This window comes from Phoxinus phoxinus, assembly GCF_949152265.1.
Source record: "Phoxinus phoxinus genome assembly, chromosome: 24".
Taxonomy (NCBI): domain Eukaryota; kingdom Metazoa; phylum Chordata; class Actinopteri; order Cypriniformes; family Leuciscidae; genus Phoxinus; species Phoxinus phoxinus.
The window spans coordinates 11,478,847-11,498,294 of record NC_136899.1 but is presented as its reverse complement, the minus strand read 5'-3'; the positions used below and the strand labels follow the sequence as shown (position 1 = coordinate 11,498,294).

The window sequence follows — 19,448 nt, the reverse complement described above, 5'->3', positions numbered from 1 at the left end:
GGAGAGAGACGTAAGGGACTGTTAGCAAACAATAGCTATGTTTCCATTCATGTTTTTTTATATGAATCTCAGATCTCACCAAATATCTGCTTTGCGTCCGTATCCTTCTCCATTAATGACTTCCGGGCTCATCCAGTAGGGGGTGCCGGTGACCGATTTGATCCCCGTCCCGGACATGCAGATGGTCTGAATGCGCTTGCTAGCCCCGAAATCTCCCAGCTTCACATTTCCAGAGGAGTCCCTCAGAATGTTTGCGCCTGCGAGGAAACACATGTAGATTGAGTTACATGTTTGCATGACCAATGATGACAACTGTAAAATTATAAGCTGCTGATGGCTTTTTGAAGTTTGAGACGCAGCCTTTCTTCCCACGCTTCTAGTCGGAGTGATTTTCCGTTGTTTTAGCTGTGTTGACTGTGAGATTTGCGCTTGTTTGAGTAATGACTAATTCCCGCCAGCCGCAAGGTTTCCACACCCTGGAAGTCTCACTGTATTGTGAACGGAAAATTAAGAAAGAATATGCGAGGAAAGACAGAGACTCCTTCCTTTGCGCCCCACACTTCTTGTGGATATTTCCAATGGAGGATCTTCGGTTTGTTATGGGAAGGACAGAGACTGTATTGGTCACTTATACAAAAAGTATGTGGCCTTTAAAGTATATTGACACACTTAAAAATGTCTGAATGTAACTGTATAAGATAAGAGTTGCAAATAAAGAGTTGCAAATAAATGTGCATGGAGAATTACTCCATGAGTATGTTCCACGAATGTTTCATAATTTGTTGTCATTTTGAACACTGCATTATATACTTTCATCACTGTGCAACAAATAACTAACAATTCTACAGTAAAAAACTGTTGACTACTATGTTACCTTACCATATACAGTGAAAAACTATAAATGGTTTAACTTTGCATTATATGTAATTTAAGTAAAAGTTATGTTTTTTTGCCAGTAAAAACTATCATATTTTTACAGTTTTTTACTGTATATTGTATGACGTCAAATATGAATAAATGTTATACAGTATAAACAGTTTTGTTCTTATTTTTGCTATAAAACTATATAAGAGTACTTTGTGCTTTATATTTGACCACATTTATTATGGTGGATATCAGTTAAAAGGTAACTTGATATTTTAGGGACACTTAATGAAATATACGGTCATATGTTGTAAAACATTCAGGCCCCATATGTGATACATTTTCACTGTGTTCTTTTACAGCTAATTTTATCACCACAGTCACTGTAAATTTAACAGGATCATTTTAATCTAACCTTTTGTCAAATGTTCTGCTTTGGGACTGCCTTCTTTCATAAACTGAGAGATTAAAGAGTGTCCATGTCTAGTTTGAAGCAATGCTGGCGCTGTCTGGTAAGTACCTCTGATTTAGAGAGTGTGTTTGATATCGATGCTTAAAAGAAATACCTAATAGACAGGTTGTTAATTCTGGTCAGAGTTTAGCCCTAAAGTCTGAAGGAACGCAAAACCTTTCCCTCTTGCTATTTTTGGCAATAAAGGAAGTACGTACACAAATCTGAGCCAAACCAAAGTTATTCTACTTAATAACAAGAGATGTATTTCAGGTGGTCCGGTGCAAGTGACACTATCCATTAGATTTACATTACAAAGCAACAGCCTACTGGTCTTAGCTGAAGGCCATTTATGATTACTGTGATTTACCTTTGATGTCTCGGTGTACGATCATGTTGCTGTGCAAATAGTGGACTCCCTGTAGGATCTGTCGGGTGTATCTGCGGGTGACTTTTTCAGTCAGCGCTCCGTACGCCTTCAGTTGGTCTTTAATAGAGCCCTAGACACACATGGACACACAGATTTATCATACTGTTCAACAGAGTGCTATTAAACAAGAACAACGAAACTCGCTTCAACGAATTCAGATACCATATTCAGCGTATAAAGTGTAAGCATGCGTTTTATTCTCTAAAAGTAGAAACTGAACTGTAAAGACTTTGTATTTTTATTAGGAAACTTAAAAAAACAAGCTGTCAGCATATGCTTTGACAGGAAACCTAAAAACAGGATTTAAACATGTTTACCAACGGATACAGTGCAATGGAAAATGGTTTGACCCATTCCAGATTTCCTGATTGCAAATGTTTTGCTGCATTATTTTTGTTCATACTGTATGCAGGAATGAAAAAAATGAATTAAGTAACAAGTACAAAGTATTAAAATGAGCTGTGTAACTCATATTTTGTTGCGGTTACTTTTATAAACTAAACTATTGTGCTTTTTACTCTAGTGGATGATTTAAAAATGCACATCAAAATAGCTATATATATATATATATATATATATACAGTGCTATGCATAAGTTTAGACACCCATGCTAAAGTTGACTAAAAAGAGGAATAAAAAATCATCTTTTGGAAATTGAACTTAATGCCTTAATTTAAAAAAATAGGAAAAATCCAACCTTTAAGGACACCAATTTTCTTTGTGAATGAATAATGTATCGTAAATAAATAAATGTTCTTCCTTAAAATACAGGGTGCATAAGTTTGGACACCCCTATGTTAAACTCCCATAGAGGCAGGCAGATTTTTATTTTTAAAGGCCAGTTACTATATGGATCCAGGATACTCAGCATCCTGATAAAGTTCCCTTGGCCTCTGGAATTAAAATAGCCCCACATCATCACACACTCTTCACTATACCTGGAGATTGGCATGGAGTACTTTCCATAAGATCATCTCTCAATGCAAATCAAACCAGCTGTTAGGCTAACTGAAATAAAACCATGCCAATCTCTAGGTATGGTGAAGGGTATGTGATGATGTGGGGCTATTTTAATTCCAAAGGCCAGGGGAACTTTATCAGGATGCTGAGTATCCTGGATCCATGAAGTAACTGGCCTTTAAAAATAAAAATCTGCCTGCCTCTATGGGAGTTTAACATAGGGGTGTCCAAACTTATGCACCCTGTATTTTAAGGAAGAACATTTATTTATTTACGATACATTATTCATTCACAACGAAAATTGGTGTCCTTAAAGGTTGGATTTTTCCTATTTTTTTAAATTAAGGCATTAAGTTCAATTTCCAAAAGATGATTTTTTATTCCTCTTTTTAGTCAACTTTAGCATGGGTGTCTAAACTTATGCATAGCACTGTATAATATATATATACACACACACCATTGATTGTTAATAAAATACATTATATTAAGTAACATTTTGTATTAAGGTTCCATTTATTAACATTTTCTAACTGCATTAGTTAACATGAAATAAAAATGGAAAATACTTATAAAGCATTCATTAATTTACACATTTACTAATACATTATTAAAAAATAAATTAATGTCATTAATGTGTATCTGTTAATATTAATTAATAAACCAGCTAAAATGAACAGTTTGATTAACATTTAATAATGCTAATAACTATTTTTATTATATAATATTCACAAAGATTAATAAATACTGTAACAAATGTGCAAATGCATATGCATGATGCTTTTAATGTAATAAAAATTAAAGCATTTAATATTTAATCCTATATCACATTAATAAAATAATATTAACAATAAAACATTTAAAAGTACTATCCTGTGTAAAATATAATTTAAAATGTAATACTATACATAATATTTATACAATAAGAAATAACAGTAAAGAAGGAAATCAGGCAGAGAGGACATACAATATGTATATATATATATATATATATATATATATAAAGTAATTCATATTTGCTGAAAACCAGTGTGTTTGCAAGGAAGTCACACTATTTACAAAAAAAGCTGTGTGTCAAAATTCTGAAACTCTGGAAAAACAGATCATAGAACCAAATGTTCCTCACGTGTGTCTGTGTTTCTTTGAAACACTGGCGCAAACAACGTTCATATTTCCTCAGCTTTCCTGTTTACACCCCTCGCCGAAGAAACAATGTCTCCTCAAGGACAACTTCGTGAAACACCTGTGACGCAAACTACAATGCCTTCCTAGCAATAATACATTTGCACAGCTCCTTACAAATAGTATTATTGTGCATTATGAAGTACCACAATGTCCTTGGTCAATTTATTCAAATGAAGCGACGTGTACCGCACACGCAATCCTACTGTAATACACTACTACAGGCTCTGGTGATCTTCTGATCCCTTATTATGCAATACATTTCTCACCTCGTGTAACCCTATTCCACATCCTACTCATTCAAAGTCTTTCTCTCTTTCTCCTGTTCCCTTCACCTCTGCTCTTATCAGGAGACAGCAGTGCTGTGCAGAGGCTGGTGGCTTTGGCTCTGAGCAGCGATGCATCTGTCTGCCAGAGACCTTGGGAAACATTCCCCTTTACCAGACAATATGTGACTAAGACACTCAGTCTGTGCATATTAAAATCGAGCTGACAGATGGGACAGATCACGTCTGACGTTCATTAAAACACCCATTAGCAAAGAAAATGAACTCGTAAAGCTGTGCGGTTGTGCTGACAAAGAACACTGTGGATATGTTCGCGAGCCAGTGACATTTTGGAGTGGGTTTGACATTATTTGGAAAACGCAGATTCGTTGTGAGTTTAACAATGTCATTTTCTTGAAACACTAAAAGGAGGAATTGAGAATGCCTGCTAATAGTGTTTTTTTTGTTGCACATGATATCTGTTTTTTTAGCTCCTGGAAGAAAAGAAAATAGTAATGGTATGGATACGGATTTTCTTAATTTGATTCACAAGCTCTCCACTGGTTTAGATTCCAATTTCAGTTTGATTTGGTTAGACTCTGACAAATTTGTAGATTTTGCTTACATTACATTTCTACAATGCTGTAAACTTGTCACACTGTATGGTCTGATTCACTAAAAAGTACCAGTTCATAAGAGAAATTTGTGAATTAGGCACCACTCCTTTTAGAGTTATGATCCACTAAAACGGACTGGTTCATACAAGTCATTTATTTGTAAATCACGCTACACTGGTTGCGCTGTATATTTTGATTCACTAAAAGGAAATGGTTCAAAAGAATAATTTGTTCGAGAATCAAGATACACTAGTCTTTCTTTATGTTTTGATTCACTAAATACACTGGTCTTACTGTTTGTTTTATTCACTAAATGAACCAGTTCATAAGAGTCATTTATTCATGAACTGGGATCCAATGAGAGTTTTAAAAGGAACTGTTTTTTATGAGTCATTTGTTTGTGAATCGGGGGTACACTGGATGTGCTGCATGTTTTGATTCACTAAAAGGAACAAGTTCATTCAAATCTTTTCTTTGGGAATCGGGCCACACTAATCATTAAAAGGACTTTTTGTCATTTGTCCATGAATCGGGCTACAATTATAAACCGTTTTCAATAGAAAGACATTCCTTGACATTATTTCACGGTTGTCCATGGGTGGTATGTAACAGTGGATATTATTAACAGCGCTAAGTTTTGTAAATAAGGTGCAGTATAAAAAAAGGCCTTATTTACAATATAAAAATATTCTATTTACACATAGCGCCTGGTTAAACTGTATTGTTTATTGCCAGTGAATAAGAAGCACGTTTTTATGCAAAAGTGGTTGTTTGGTGTAAAGATGTAATTGCCTTTTCATTCGTACCATGGTATGCATGAAGTCTCCATTAACTTGAAATAATGAACATAACGCACAATAATAGAAACTGAGGGGCTAATGTGTGCAAGTCATTCTAAAAGTAAACATGAACCAATTCCTCCAATAAATAATATTAACAGAGCAAACACAATATCCTCAGTGTGGTTTATACACACCCCAGGCATGAATTCCACAAAGATGGCCAGTTTTTTCTGCACCGGATCACGCAAGCATCCGTAGTACTGCACTATACGCTCGTGACGCAGGTTCTTCAAGAGCTGAATCTCACACTCCAGCGCGTTCACTTCCTGTGGATTGAGACGAAGAGAGAAGAGTTTTCAGAAACTCTCAGAAAATCTCTTCAGTGAATAAATACTGTCACTATCTGAGTCCACTACATACTAACCTTGCTGGTCTCCTGACAGTCAGGGTCAAAGGGCACCTGCTTGGCCGCCAGCTCGCGTCCCGTGTCGACGTCGTAGCAGAGGTAGACCTCGCCGAAAGCGCCCCGACCGAGCAGTTTCCCCTGACGCCAGTTTACCGGAGCCCTTGGGGCTGAGGGTTAGAAGAAACAAACCACGTTAACCTCACCAGCACGCCGCAGACTGTAACTCAAACCAGACGAAATCACACACACACAGACTTGCTGACGACACCGAGTCAAACCGCAACTGTATTTACAACTATAAATTTATACTTTCAGATTTATTTACAACTGTTCCCCTCTCAAGCAATAAACTAAGTTTTAAATGAACAGAGAGTAAGACAGTGAGCTATTGGAAGCTGCTGCATGCCATTTAAAAAATATTACACACCTGAATATGAATTGCTGCGAATTAACACATTAATACATTAATACAATACAGATTAATACTCTCAACACATTTGCACCATGACTGATGGCTATAATGAGCCACATACATAATAGCACAATATGTGTCTGCATTTAATATTTCTGCGATTGTTCTGTAAACATGGATCTAATCATAGATAGATGAACTTCATGTCTGGATGCAGTTAAACTACACCCAAGTCTGAGAACAACCCTCGCCAGACAAGATTTACGCATCTCTCAGATTCATTTCCCACTTATTCTATGACGGAGACATTTGCGTCAGCATTTACCATCATCTTAATCAGCTTAGTATTCCTATAATGATATTTGACATGAAGCTATCTGAATAGTTTATGGAGGATCTGGGGAGGAAAAGCCCGCAGGCAGACGGCACAGGCGAGCGTTCATGTTCATACGTCAAATTCAGGCGCCCGTCCTAGATTAATGGAGCTGATTAAACAACCTGTTTGAGGACTGCACAGGGGGTGGGGGAGGGGGAGGGGATTGTTACTCGGATTTTTTAAATGTGGGGGGGAAATTTTTATAAAAATAAGAAAGTGCAAACAGTTTTCCACTGTTTTGTCTGCTTTTATTTGTGTGTAAAATAAAAAAACGTGAGTGGAAAAAACTGTTAATTTATGCTTTGATCTATTCAATAAAGGCGGATAAGAGTTATAAGAGTAATTCATTTCCCAATTGGACTACACTAGTCTCACTGTATGGTTTCGATTTTCTAAAAAGAACCGGTTCATATGAGTCATTTGCTTGCGAATATAACTACGCTGCTCGCGCTGTATGCTTTTAATTCAATATAAAGAACCAGCTCATAAGAGTCATTTGTTTGTGAATCTGACTACCGGTACACTGCTTGTGCTGCATGCTTTTGTTTCCCTAAAAATAACCAGTTCATAATTTGCTTATGAATCAGACTACACTGGTCGTGCTCTATGTTGTTGATTCCCTAAAAAGTAATTGAGTTGAGTCATTTGCTTGTGAATCGGACTTTACTAGTCATCCTGTATAGTTTTGTTTTGAGTAGGATATTCCTGCAATACCGGAGGCTGCGTTTTTTTTAGGACCGCATTTCTAGGACCCTCGTTATTTTGTATGTATTAGTAGTTTATACTATTTTATAGAACTTACTATTCAATTTTGTATTTTATTATTTTTCAGGAATGATTTAGTTGTTTAATTGTATAAATTTAATTTATATATTTTCCTAACCAACCCATAACCCTAAAGCCTAAACATATCCGTTGGTAACCCTTTTGAAATATTTACTTAATTTGTTTCGATAAATGAGCCCCTATATTGTGATTTTAATATTGTGGAAAGAGACTTCTTTCATTAGCCACAGCATGGCGCTTCACGTCTGATGTGTGACAAACTTAAAGTTCAGCAAACGGTAAAACAATGGCTCGACAAGCTAGTGTGTTTATTAGTATGTTAATACATGTAATTAATTTGAAAACAAATACCAGCTTACAACATCCAGCAACACAATGAACTGCACAGCTAAATAATAACAGGAGACTGATGACACACACAGCCTCGCACATTAAGGAATAAAATGGCCGACTTATGTTAAAAATAAGTGGAAAGACCATTTTAAAAAATGAATAATTTCTCATTTTCAGGAGGTTTGAATCAGGTCTCTTCTGTTGGAGTAGAATTGGATAGGTGGCGCTGTCACAAAAAAACTAGGGTCTTAGAAATGCGGTCCTAGCACTGCAGTCCTGAAACTGCCGCAATATAGTATTGTTTTATTTACTGAAAAGAACCAGTTCATAAGAGTCATTTGCATGTGAATCGGACTACACTGGTTGTGCTATTGTTGACTCAATAAAAAGAACCAATCCATCAGAATCATTTGCTTGTCAATCTGACTACACTGGTGGTCATGTTATATGTTTATTTTTTGCATGCAGCCCACAGGGACAACTTGATAGAAAGATGTTTCTTGCCATTATTTTGTGGTATAATATGATTTCTTTAGTTGCACTGCTATAGATTCAGCCGCATTAGATGGTGCACAGAAAGGGGTGCAGCCCTAGATATAAAACACAAAAATACACTGAAATCTGATATTTCTGGTCTGGAGGCAAGCGTACAAATGTGATTTTCCTATCTAATTATCTGCATAAATGTCCTAATGTGTATGTATGCATGTGCTCTTACATTTAGGACTGTTGAGTTGGCAGTTTTTCTCAGTCCAGTTGATGGTGTGCAGATCTCCACTGTACAGTAAAGTGCTTTCCCCATTATAGCTGCGTGTACGGCTGGACGGCACCAGCTGAAACAGCTTCTCTTGAGGCATAAAGCTGCGAGGGAAAGTCCTCCGACCTGTATAGACACATATTTTATAAATGCACACCATACAAAATACAAATACCCCTTTAGACCTTTTGACCAATAAACTTCCATGACCTTTTGGAGACTTTGAGTCATTTGAGATACTGAATTTATAAAAGCATTTTCCATCTATTTATACTTAAATTAACATAATAACGCTAATTTCCATAATTTTCCAACACCTGGAAAGCACCATTAAAAAAATAAAAATGAATTGCTTGATATTTACAGGATTCCCACTGCCGTATCCATAGTGTTTGCAATTATAATTTTCAAATTGCATAAATAACATTCCTCCAAAATGGAGTAAATCTTTGCAGAATTCAGATTCCTGTTCTGAATAATATCTTAATGCTTTAAGACACATGCAATCAACACGTCATGTCCAAACATGTCTCTTTATATTCCCTCTCTTCTTCCCTGATTCTCTCTCTCACGCTCTTCTTTTCCTTTGTCTCTCACTTCCTCCATCAACCTTTCCACAACGCAGGAAACTCCTCTCAGTACTGTGTTTTGCAATAGTCAGTGTGCCTCATCAGGGGAAACACAAACAAAACACACACACACACACACAAGGTCTTAAATACGCTCAGCTCTGGGGAAACTCTTCATGCTGGCCAAGTTCATGGCCATGTGCACAGCTTTATCTCTTCTAGATCCTGCCTCAAGCACTGCATGTAATGTAAGGAATATTCCTGTATAAGAGCATCAAATTATTATAAACTAGTCTTCTAGTCTCTTCAACAGGGATGAAAAGGGGTTTTGTGTTTTGGCATTGGAAATCCAACAATTTATGGATCTGGGCTGAAAGCACATGTTTGATTCCAAATAGGAGAATCACCAAGAACACGATCCTGCTCTGTGCCATTGTGCAATGTCCTCCACGCTAACACGATCCAGGGGGACGGTCCAGGCAATTAGTGAATTGCGACTTGCTTTGGATAAGAAAGCATCCACTAAATGCTAACCAAAGAATTCATTTACTAATTAGGCGCTCTGAGAATTGAGAGGCTCCAAATACCAGAGTGAAGTTTTTGCTCTTAAAGGGAGTTCCCCCAAAATTCTGTCATCATATACTCACCCTTATATTGTTCCAAACCTGTATGAGTTTCATTCTCCATGTTGAACACAGAATGACGCCAGTTGACGTCAATGGTGCGCCAACATTCTTCAAAATATCTTCTTTTGTGTTCAACTGAACAACGAAACTCATACAGGGTTGGAACAACTTGAGGGAGAGCAAATGATGACAGATTTTTCATTTCTGGGTGAACTATCCCTATAAAACCAGTTTTCATGCAGACTTTGTGAAAACATAATGGTGTCATTATAAAAGATAAGGAAAAAAAACCCACAATGGTTTAAAACAAATTCAGCAGGCCAAGACAGAAATTACTGACTTTTGTAGCATTTTATGAACGTTTTTTTTTTGTTGGTAGGGTATACCAAATTATAATAAATAATAACAATAACTAACAAACTAAATACATTATTATTAATAAGAATAATATGTATTATTATTATATTTAAGGCTTTTAAAAAAAAAATAGACAAAACAATAACTAACGGTGAAATAACAGACAGATTAGATTAGAAGTCATTAGATTACAACTCTTCAGCATCAAGAACCTTGGTTATTTATCCATATTGTCAAATTATTTATAAAGTATTATTATTCCATTTAAATAAAATAATAAGTATTCGAGTTTTAACTGAGAGGTTAAATGTAAATAAATTACATGAATAATAGTAGTTTATGAATCATTTCACAACAATTATTGACACACACAGTCACTGTTTTCCTTTATTATAAATAGAACAGGCACACACACATAGTTCTGGTAAAGGGCAGAGCTTACCGTCACCGTAGTCTTTACTGCGGCTGGACACATGGAACTGCCGTGGGAAGGTCCCGTGTTTCCCGTGACGTCCTGCAGGTGGAGCAGTTAGATACAGGCCGGTTACTTGCATGCATTTTCTCCTCGTTCACAGAAAAACAGCTCATTTTGATAAGCAAATTAATCGGAGTATTTGATAAGGCGATATGTAGCTATGCATGAGGTCATTGAATCAAGCAAATCCGATATCAGATATTGAGGAGCTCTTTATCACACACACACACACACACACACACACACACACACACACACACACACATACACACACACACACACACACACACACACACACACACACACAGGCTTTGTTTACTTTAAGTAAAATATAATATGCTCATTCTGATTCACCCATTTGTTCTCTAAATAAAGAAAGAAAGAAAGAAAGAAAGAAAGAAAGAAAGAAAGAAAGAAAGAAAGAAAGAAAGAAAGAAAGAAAGAAAGAAAGAAAGAAAGAAAGAAAGAAAGAAAGAAAGAAAGAAAGAGAAAGAAAGAAAGAAAGAAAGAGAAAGAAAGAAAGAAAGAAAAACACCTGCACAAAACGAGAGCGGGTTGGATCAGGACAGAGTAAGTGTCTGTGTGTAAACACTGTAAAGCTGCTTTGAAACAATCTGTATTGTAAAAAGCGCAATATAAATAAATGTGACTTGACTTGACTAAACACAAGCAGGGGCCCTGGCTATATCGCTTGAACATGAGCGCTGCGTTCTGCGATTGAAAGCAGCTGTTGAGCGAGCGACTGTGTTTGCAGCCCGTCTCCCGGGGAGACCCAGTGATTTGCTCTGTTTAGAAGAAGAGTGCAGGGAGGAAAAATCTACTCACAACACCATGAAAAAAAGCCTGCTCTCTATGGAGAAATCCTCAGTGAATGCATGTATGAGTGTGTTTGGCTTTCACTGGAAACATGCTGTCTGTATCACAGAGCTCTGGGATATAAATGGTCTGCAGCACGTAAAAGGGAAAGTTTCCACGAAGAGTGTTTTTGTGCATGTGTGTGTGACTGGCCTCCCTCTGTTGGGGAAGATTACTATCTCATTATCAGGCAGGCCTGCTCTATTTGATCGCTGCTCGAGAGGAAAAACAACAGAGGGAAACCGGGCATGAGCATGAGAGCTGGAGAGAGCGAGAGTGACAGAGCAAAGGAGAGACAGAGAATACTAACCAGGGAAGGACATGAGAGAAAATCTCCTTGTTTAACCACTCCAGTAACTTTCAATTTCTCAGCACAGCAGAAGAAAAGGAATGAAAGGGGGAAAGAAGTGTGAAAATCTCATTCTCTCCCTGTCGATACAGGTCTAGAACTTTTTCCTAAAATCTAGTGAGCTGCCCATATATGCAGACTTTACATGCATCACGTTGAAAAAGAATACATTTCTTAATAGCTTTGTCTTATCTAAAATACTTCTAGTATAAATATTTAAACATCCTTAAACCAAGGTCAATCTACTTGAAAACAAAATTGAGTAATATACTGTATTAAGAATATATATATATATATATAATGTATACATCATATTTTTTACATGAATTCAACAAAAAAGGTAAAAAATCGAATTATTCCATTTAATTGACATGTAGTGTATACACACAAATATTTAATTATTTATATATTTAGAATATCTTAAATTAAGTTTAAGTTTTCATAAAATTTTGTTGGATTTATGCTCAAAAAACAAACAAACAAACAAACAAACAAAAAAACTGAATAATGATGGTAAATAATAATGATGGTAATAACAACAATAAAAACTTAACATACATTCTCTGAAAATAACCTTAATATTTAATGCAATTTTGATTCCAAAAAGTGCAATCCTTCACAATGAAGACTCCCAGAATGCACTTGGATGAGCAAAATAAATAAATAAATCGCCAAAGATGGGGGATGAAGCAAATGTTATAACTGTAATTAATATTAATTGCTATAAATATAATTTATTTTATACAGAATAATAATACAAATAAATTAACTAAAATAGAATAAATATTAGGATTATAATTAATTTAATACAGAAATTAAGAACTGAAATCAATATTGAGTCTAATCTCCCATGTACTTCGGAAACGAGTTCCTGTCTATGTAGAACGTCAAATCAGTCATTTATTAGGCTTCATTTCTGTTAGGATGCTCCCTCAGAAGGCAGCTGCCTATCTATCCGCCTCATCACATCAAAGCAGCGCACTAAGTTTGGGAACATGCTATTTCACAGTATTGTTTTAACGCCCCATTAGCAACACAGAGTGATCACAGACAACAGCTCAAAGGAAGCATCTTTGCCAGCTCTATAATGGAGCATAGACCATTAAAACAAGCCCACAGCACTGACGGAAATCCATATTCACTTGCTCGTGTCAACCTCACCTTTGTATTCATAGTTGAGGTTCAGGTAATTGTTGTCCCGGTTGCTCTGGGAGAATGGCGGGCTGTGGAAAGACAAGGAGAGGAGAGATGATGGGTTATTTTTGCTTGTTACTCCCCTGTGTGCAGTGGTGACGTTTGGCCGCACCGTCTGCCTGGCCTACATTCCTGCAACCGCCAATGTGACCGCCTGCCACCTGTCGTTACGTACGGTACATTTTCTCTTCCTGATACCTGACCCGAGATACTAACGTCCGACCATTCAACAGGGGTTTCGTAGACGTTTGAATAGCGCAGTGAAAGCGTTAATTGTCAGTCAAATCTACACAATGCAGTGACCCAAAAAAGCATTTTGGCCACCATCTATGTGGCATCTGCAAACAAATGATGCTAAAACGTTTTGCTTTTATGTGGTGGGTCACACTAGATTTTAAGTATGAAAATATTTCAGACCCCAGAACAGATAAAAGCAACAGGATATGATGTCATGCTAGATGGTTGTGATTTTCAGGGTCATTTAATAATAATGTGTCTCTTTTTTTTTTTAAATAAATACTTTTATTCAGCAAAAGTAAAGCTCAACAAAATATTTATATTTCAAATTAATGCTGTTCTTTTGAACTTTCCATTAATTCACAAAAATATTAAGCAGCATTTTCATTGATGACAATAATAAGTAGAAGAAATGTTTCTTGAAAACCAAATCTGCATATTACAATAATTATGGAAGGATAATGTGACAGTGAAAATGGGAGTAATGGCTGCTGAAAATTAAATTAATAAATTGCATTTCACAATATTACACTATATATGGTCATTTTTTTAAAATGCCATTTAGTTTAATATTTTGCTATTTAGTTCAATTGCATTTGCATAGCATAAAAACATTTTCCATAAGTATATTTTTGTTCTCAAGATCTTGGTAATGTTTTTTTATACAGAAAACAGATGGATAAATGGCATTAATCATATTTTCCAGGCAAACAAATGACTCCATTTAATCACTTGCTCAGCTGTGGGTAGTTAGACAGCAACATTCGTTTTTTTTTCAAGTTTTAAATCAATGTAAGCTGTAGCTGGCATTGATTCACAAAACAAAGGCTCAAGCATGTTACATGTTGTTGCAAGATTTCATCTTGAAAATGACACCGCTCTTGAGTTGCCTCATTTTTTTTTTTTTTTTTTTGAGAAGGCGTTTCTCTCAAGATATACGTCACTATAGGGAAGAAAAGACTATCGCAATGTTCATTTCATGTCTGCTTTAAGATGCAAACAGCCCCGTTTTTCTGCTCACCCTACAGGAGTCAAGAAAAAACAACTCCCTTTGAACTCTTACAGGGAACAGCAATATAAAAACATCATGAGTTAATGTGCATAGAGACATAAAGTGATTGTTACTGCCCTAACCCTGTTATCCCTGTCCGACGGTGACGTCAGTACTGAGCGGGGGGATCAGCAAGACCCCGGATAACGGGCACACACACACCCGCAGTGAGGGGAAACATTTCCATGCACTTGTTTCCTGCCATTGTTCTGAGGGCTAAAAGCCAGATAAGGCTCGTGCAGGTAGCATGGTTTTCATTTCTCTTTCCCTCTCTCTCTCTTTCTCACTTTCCTGTCTTTCATTCTTACTCTTTCTCTCCCCTGTGTTTTTTTCTTTTTCACACTGCATTATTGACTGACTCTATAACAATAGTGCACAGGCAACAGAAAGCAGAATAGATTGGCCAGATCAACCCACTCTCTCTCTATCTTTCTTTCTCTCTTTCATTCTCATTCGTTCTCTCTCTCTGAGCCGAGCAGAGGCGACGAGAGATAGCACTGGAATCCAGGCGTCCAGATAAGCGAGTTGTCGCCATGGTGACATCAAGGGCTTCCTGGTTGGCCTTTGTGGGTGACCCGATTTAATTTCCTCTCTGGACAGTTGGTCGGTCTATTTATCAGATATCTTGTCAACCCATAATTATTATAATATACTCTTTAAGGTCTAGTGTGTAATTATCTTATTTTATATGCAGAGACAACAATAAGAAAGGCATTTTAAGTTTGATTTCAACTAACTACAAGTACTGGCAATACTAAATTACATATTTCAGTAATGTGAAAGTGGTGGCTCTGCTGTTTTTAAAACAGTGCCCAATAAGGCTAAACGAGGCGGACTAGTTTTTAGTGGCTAAAATACTGACGAAAAATAAAATTAAAAAATTGGGAAATCAGACACTAAAATGAAATAAAAAAGTCCAATAGTTTGATATTAGAAACAAAATATTTTATATTATACAACATTGTATTACCCGCTTTCATTAAATGGTACTGAAAATATTTTTTATCAGATAACACTAGTATTTAAAAATTAAACTGCTATTGGTAACACTTTATTTTCAATAGTTCGACAGACGGTAGAATCTCATGCTTTTTTATAGCTAGCTTGCTAATGCTAGCCGCTCCGAAATTGCCTACTCTACCTTTACTGAGAGTTAGTTGACGTAGTTACAAAGTTAGCAGAATGTCTAAAGAAGACTATCATAAAGTGTAACCCCACAACTTAAATTATATCGGTTTACACTAACTTTTGCAGTCTAAAAAATAAAAAAATTAAGAAATAAAGTAAAAATAAAATCGGAATTAAAAAAAAAAATATATATATAATAAACCTGTAACTATAGCCATAACCACAGACAGACGTCACTGTTTTCAGCATCTTGTGTCATGTGCAGTGCGTTTAAGGCGGGCGTACACGGTGCGATTTTTTGCTGTTTTACGAGCTCGCAGATTATTTTTTCACTCGGGAGAAATCGAGTGCAAATCGGTGATGCTCGCATGGTCGCGGCTCGCAGCGTGTGAGAGGAATTACGAGCCGAGCCGAGCACGTTATGAGCACCTCCCCGACCTCCCGATCATTTTTAAACACGTTTAAAAAATTCGGGGAGTCGGCCCGATTTTCACCAGCGTATAGGCTGTCCCCTATTGCCAAATCACACACAACCGCCTCACAGGCTAGATCGATGGGGCTATACCTCAGTGGCAGCAACCACACAGCGTGCGCATACACTGTCACACACACACACACACACACACACACACACACACTCTCTCTCTCTCATGTTTTTATGTTGAACGGAATGGCTACTGTCACAGTATCTGCATTTGCACACACATTTCTGTCATTTTTATATCTGAAGCTATTGCCTGAAACATTGAAAGCTCTCACAGAGACTGTGTTTAACCGCCAGCTCGGGATAAAATTCGTGCAGGAGGACAGTCGTGCCGTGTACCAGCTGCTTTGACGCGATTATCAGTTTAACTGACTCGTAACGTGTGCAATATCTCACGACCTCCCGAGTGTCCGAACTCGCACCGTGTACGCCCGCCTTTAGTTCCACCATGCACCATCTAACTGTCTTAAAACTTGCCACTGCGTACCGCAAAAAAAATTGTTTATGATAAATACCAGGCTAATTACTCAAGGCTTTTTTAAGACCAATTAGTAGACTGGGGTCGGCTGCACCAGCTGTGCGTAAGTTGCAACATAGCCTAGTTTTCACATAAAGGGACACTAAGTTGCACCATTAAACTCGAAAGTTAAAAAATAACTCTACAGTATATAATGTATAAACTAAATATATACTGAAGCCACCGTATAAATAAGAATGCGACTACGCATTACTTTACGAAGAGTTTATGTCCTACTAGTTATGTTCTGCCTTAAGAACAAATGGTGCAACCGTAAAAATACTACTTACAAACTAGCTAATAGTTATTAAACTTCTAGAGTGGACTTTACATTCCAATTGAAGAACTTATGAATGGCTAGTGCAACCCTAGCCTGGTCTTTATTTTTTTAAATATAGTCTTTTACCACCCTAATACACACAAGTTTATAAAGCAGTGTTTGGCCCACCTGTCCAGTGCTTGGTCCAGTGACTGACAGCTGCTGGAAAGCGACCCGTTAGCACTCCCGAATGGCTCCATCATCTACAGACAAAAAATAAATGACATCACTTCATTGCATTACATTTTTCATTACCATTTGTGCATCTGATCTTTAGCCCTCCACAAGACTGACGTAAGATTTTCCATGAGCAAATGCCCGTAATATGTCCAAGCTTTCTTTTCCCCAGACTGTTATAAAGTGCACAGTTACAGAGAACAGTGATAAAGTACAGGGCGAAAGAACATCAGAGACCATAAAAACTCAGTATTGTTTCTTTGTATTGGTCTTTTCACAGATGGTAAACCCAGGGTCATTCTTATCAAGAAACAATCAGGGTCATTCAAAACAAATGACCCCAGTGTTAATATCGGTGCTAACACTACTCATAACCCAGGCTTAAAATCTAAATCATTGCTAAAAAGTGTTCCAAGTGTTTAAAGATATGGTATTTGTGATAAGTCCTTATGTAACTTTAAGTCACAGCTGTAATCTGCAGCTCCAAAGCATGAATCTTACATTGGAGTCGAGCATTTCTGGGATGAACTCTCCTTCACTGTGGATGCTGGTGTAGGACCCCTGCCGAGCGATCTGCTGCTGCTCTTCTGGTACGCTGCCCGGAGGGGGTGAGGTGCGGCCCGTGTTCAGAGATCCTGCGGGCAGACGGAGTGATGTTAGCTTGACACATCACGCAGTCTGATGCCAAAAAAACAGTCTGGAACAGTAATACTTCCAGGGCAACTAATAACACGGTACAGGATCCCAGAACAAAAAGAAAGAAGTCGAGCAGATTAATAGTGAATAATGACTGAGAGTAAGAGTGGTGTGAGTGACAGGTACATGTGAGCAGAATGTGAGAGGAAGAGACAGTGCTAATGGTGGATAAATAATGAGAGAGGAGTTTAATGAGAAAAAAAGGCAATCAAAATTAAAAGAGCATGTGACAGGAAAGGATGGGGTGGGGAAGAAAGCATCAAAGGAATGTGAGAATGACACCTGTAGACAGTGCGAAATGCAAAGACTACTGCATTCTGCCACAATATAAGCGACAAGTTAACTATTGCTCTTCGTATCATTTTAGAATATATATATATATATTTACCTTTTTTTCTCGCTTTTTATGGCACTGATTAAAACAGGCTGCTTTTGTTACTGTACCTTTAAATGGTTAGTTCACCCATTAAATGAAAATTCTGTCATTAATTACCCTCATGTCGTTCCAAACACGTAAGACTTTTATTCATCTTCGGAATACAAAGGAAGATATTTTTAATCAATGTTTATATGTGAAAAAAAGCCAAAATTCAATCTGTTCATCATATAAAGCGATCCGAGTTTCTTCCGAAATTTTTGACTAAACTGCTCAATATATATGTACATTTAGGCATTTGGCAGACAGTTTTATCCAAAGCGATCTACATTGCATTTCAAGGTACACATTTACATTCTTAACAGTTCTTGCTTTCCCTGGGAATCAAACCCATGACCTTGGCATTGCAAGCGCCAACGCACTAATGTTTGAGCTACTCTTTATGAACGTACAGAATTTTTTTATTTCTGGCTCTCAATTGACCCTTCGCAGGGAGCTTGATTGACAGGTGATCTGACCAATCATACTTCGCCATCCGCCATTTTGTCCGATAAAGCAGTTATTGTTTAAATTAATGTCAAAAGTAACCTGGTCTGTCCTGTCTGTCAGCTTGTTGTCAGTCTCCTCTCTGCTCCACGATGTATTTTTCAATGCGTGAGAACATGGTGTGGCGTGAAAGTGGCGTAGCTTGTCGGACATAGCAACAGTAACTAAGGGGGGCGGGTCTATGCGAATGGTCAATTACATTGAAATATTGATGAACGAAAGTCTTACAGGTTTGGAACAACATGAGGGAAAGTAACTGATCACAGAATTTTTATTTTTGGGTGAACTATCCCTTTAAGACTTCTGTACATAAATTAGCTGTTTGACTAACTACAGTAGGCCTACATGTACAGTTTTAGTAGAAGTCATTCATAAGGTTGGGCCAAGTTGTTTAATATTAAATAGGTGACCATAAATACAGTAAAGGTGGGTGGTCATGTTATTGTTCTAATGGATGTAATGTCAAAAAAAGCATCCAGTTTTTTATGATATAGTCTCTTTAAAAGCTATTTTTATTAACCAACTGCTAAAAAGTGATGCAAAACATGCTATGTAGGCAGTGCAAAGGTATCTCCACTTCACCGGTTCACCCCATTATGATGACAAATGCTGACTGCTCTGACATATTGAAATCTGTAAAAACACATCCTTGACATTCAGCCAGCAAAAACCTACAATCTCCATCATTCAGTATGTCACGTGAAGCGAGCTATCTTCTTTCCCACGTCTCTTTCTCAGGTGTGAAAACAAAGAGATGGTGCCAAACATTGAAAAAATGTGAGATGGTGAGAAAAAGAGTGTGTCACTGAGCTCTCTTTGCTGAGAATTTTTACATGCTCTATTTGGGGAAGACATTCGTTCTTGTTTGCATAA

At 37.1% G+C, this 19,448-nt stretch overlaps 1 protein-coding gene across 1 annotated transcript in view; it reads right to left on the bottom strand.

Moving 5' to 3' along the window:
* Positions 1 to 19,448, bottom strand: part of map3k22 (mitogen-activated protein kinase kinase kinase 22) — a 62,045-nt gene that overhangs the window by 2,566 nt on the left and 40,031 nt on the right. The window contains exons 9-17 of the mRNA XM_079601440.1: positions 17,459 to 17,592; positions 16,910 to 16,983; positions 13,012 to 13,073; positions 10,614 to 10,685; positions 8,581 to 8,745; positions 5,974 to 6,122; positions 5,744 to 5,875; positions 1,686 to 1,815; positions 80 to 257 (exon numbers count right to left, since the gene is read on the bottom strand). Of these exons, the coding sequence (XP_079457566.1) occupies positions 80 to 257; positions 1,686 to 1,815; positions 5,744 to 5,875; positions 5,974 to 6,122; positions 8,581 to 8,745; positions 10,614 to 10,685; positions 13,012 to 13,073; positions 16,910 to 16,983; positions 17,459 to 17,592 (1,096 nt within the window). The remainder of the gene's footprint in view (positions 1 to 79; positions 258 to 1,685; positions 1,816 to 5,743; positions 5,876 to 5,973; positions 6,123 to 8,580; positions 8,746 to 10,613; positions 10,686 to 13,011; positions 13,074 to 16,909; positions 16,984 to 17,458; positions 17,593 to 19,448) is intronic.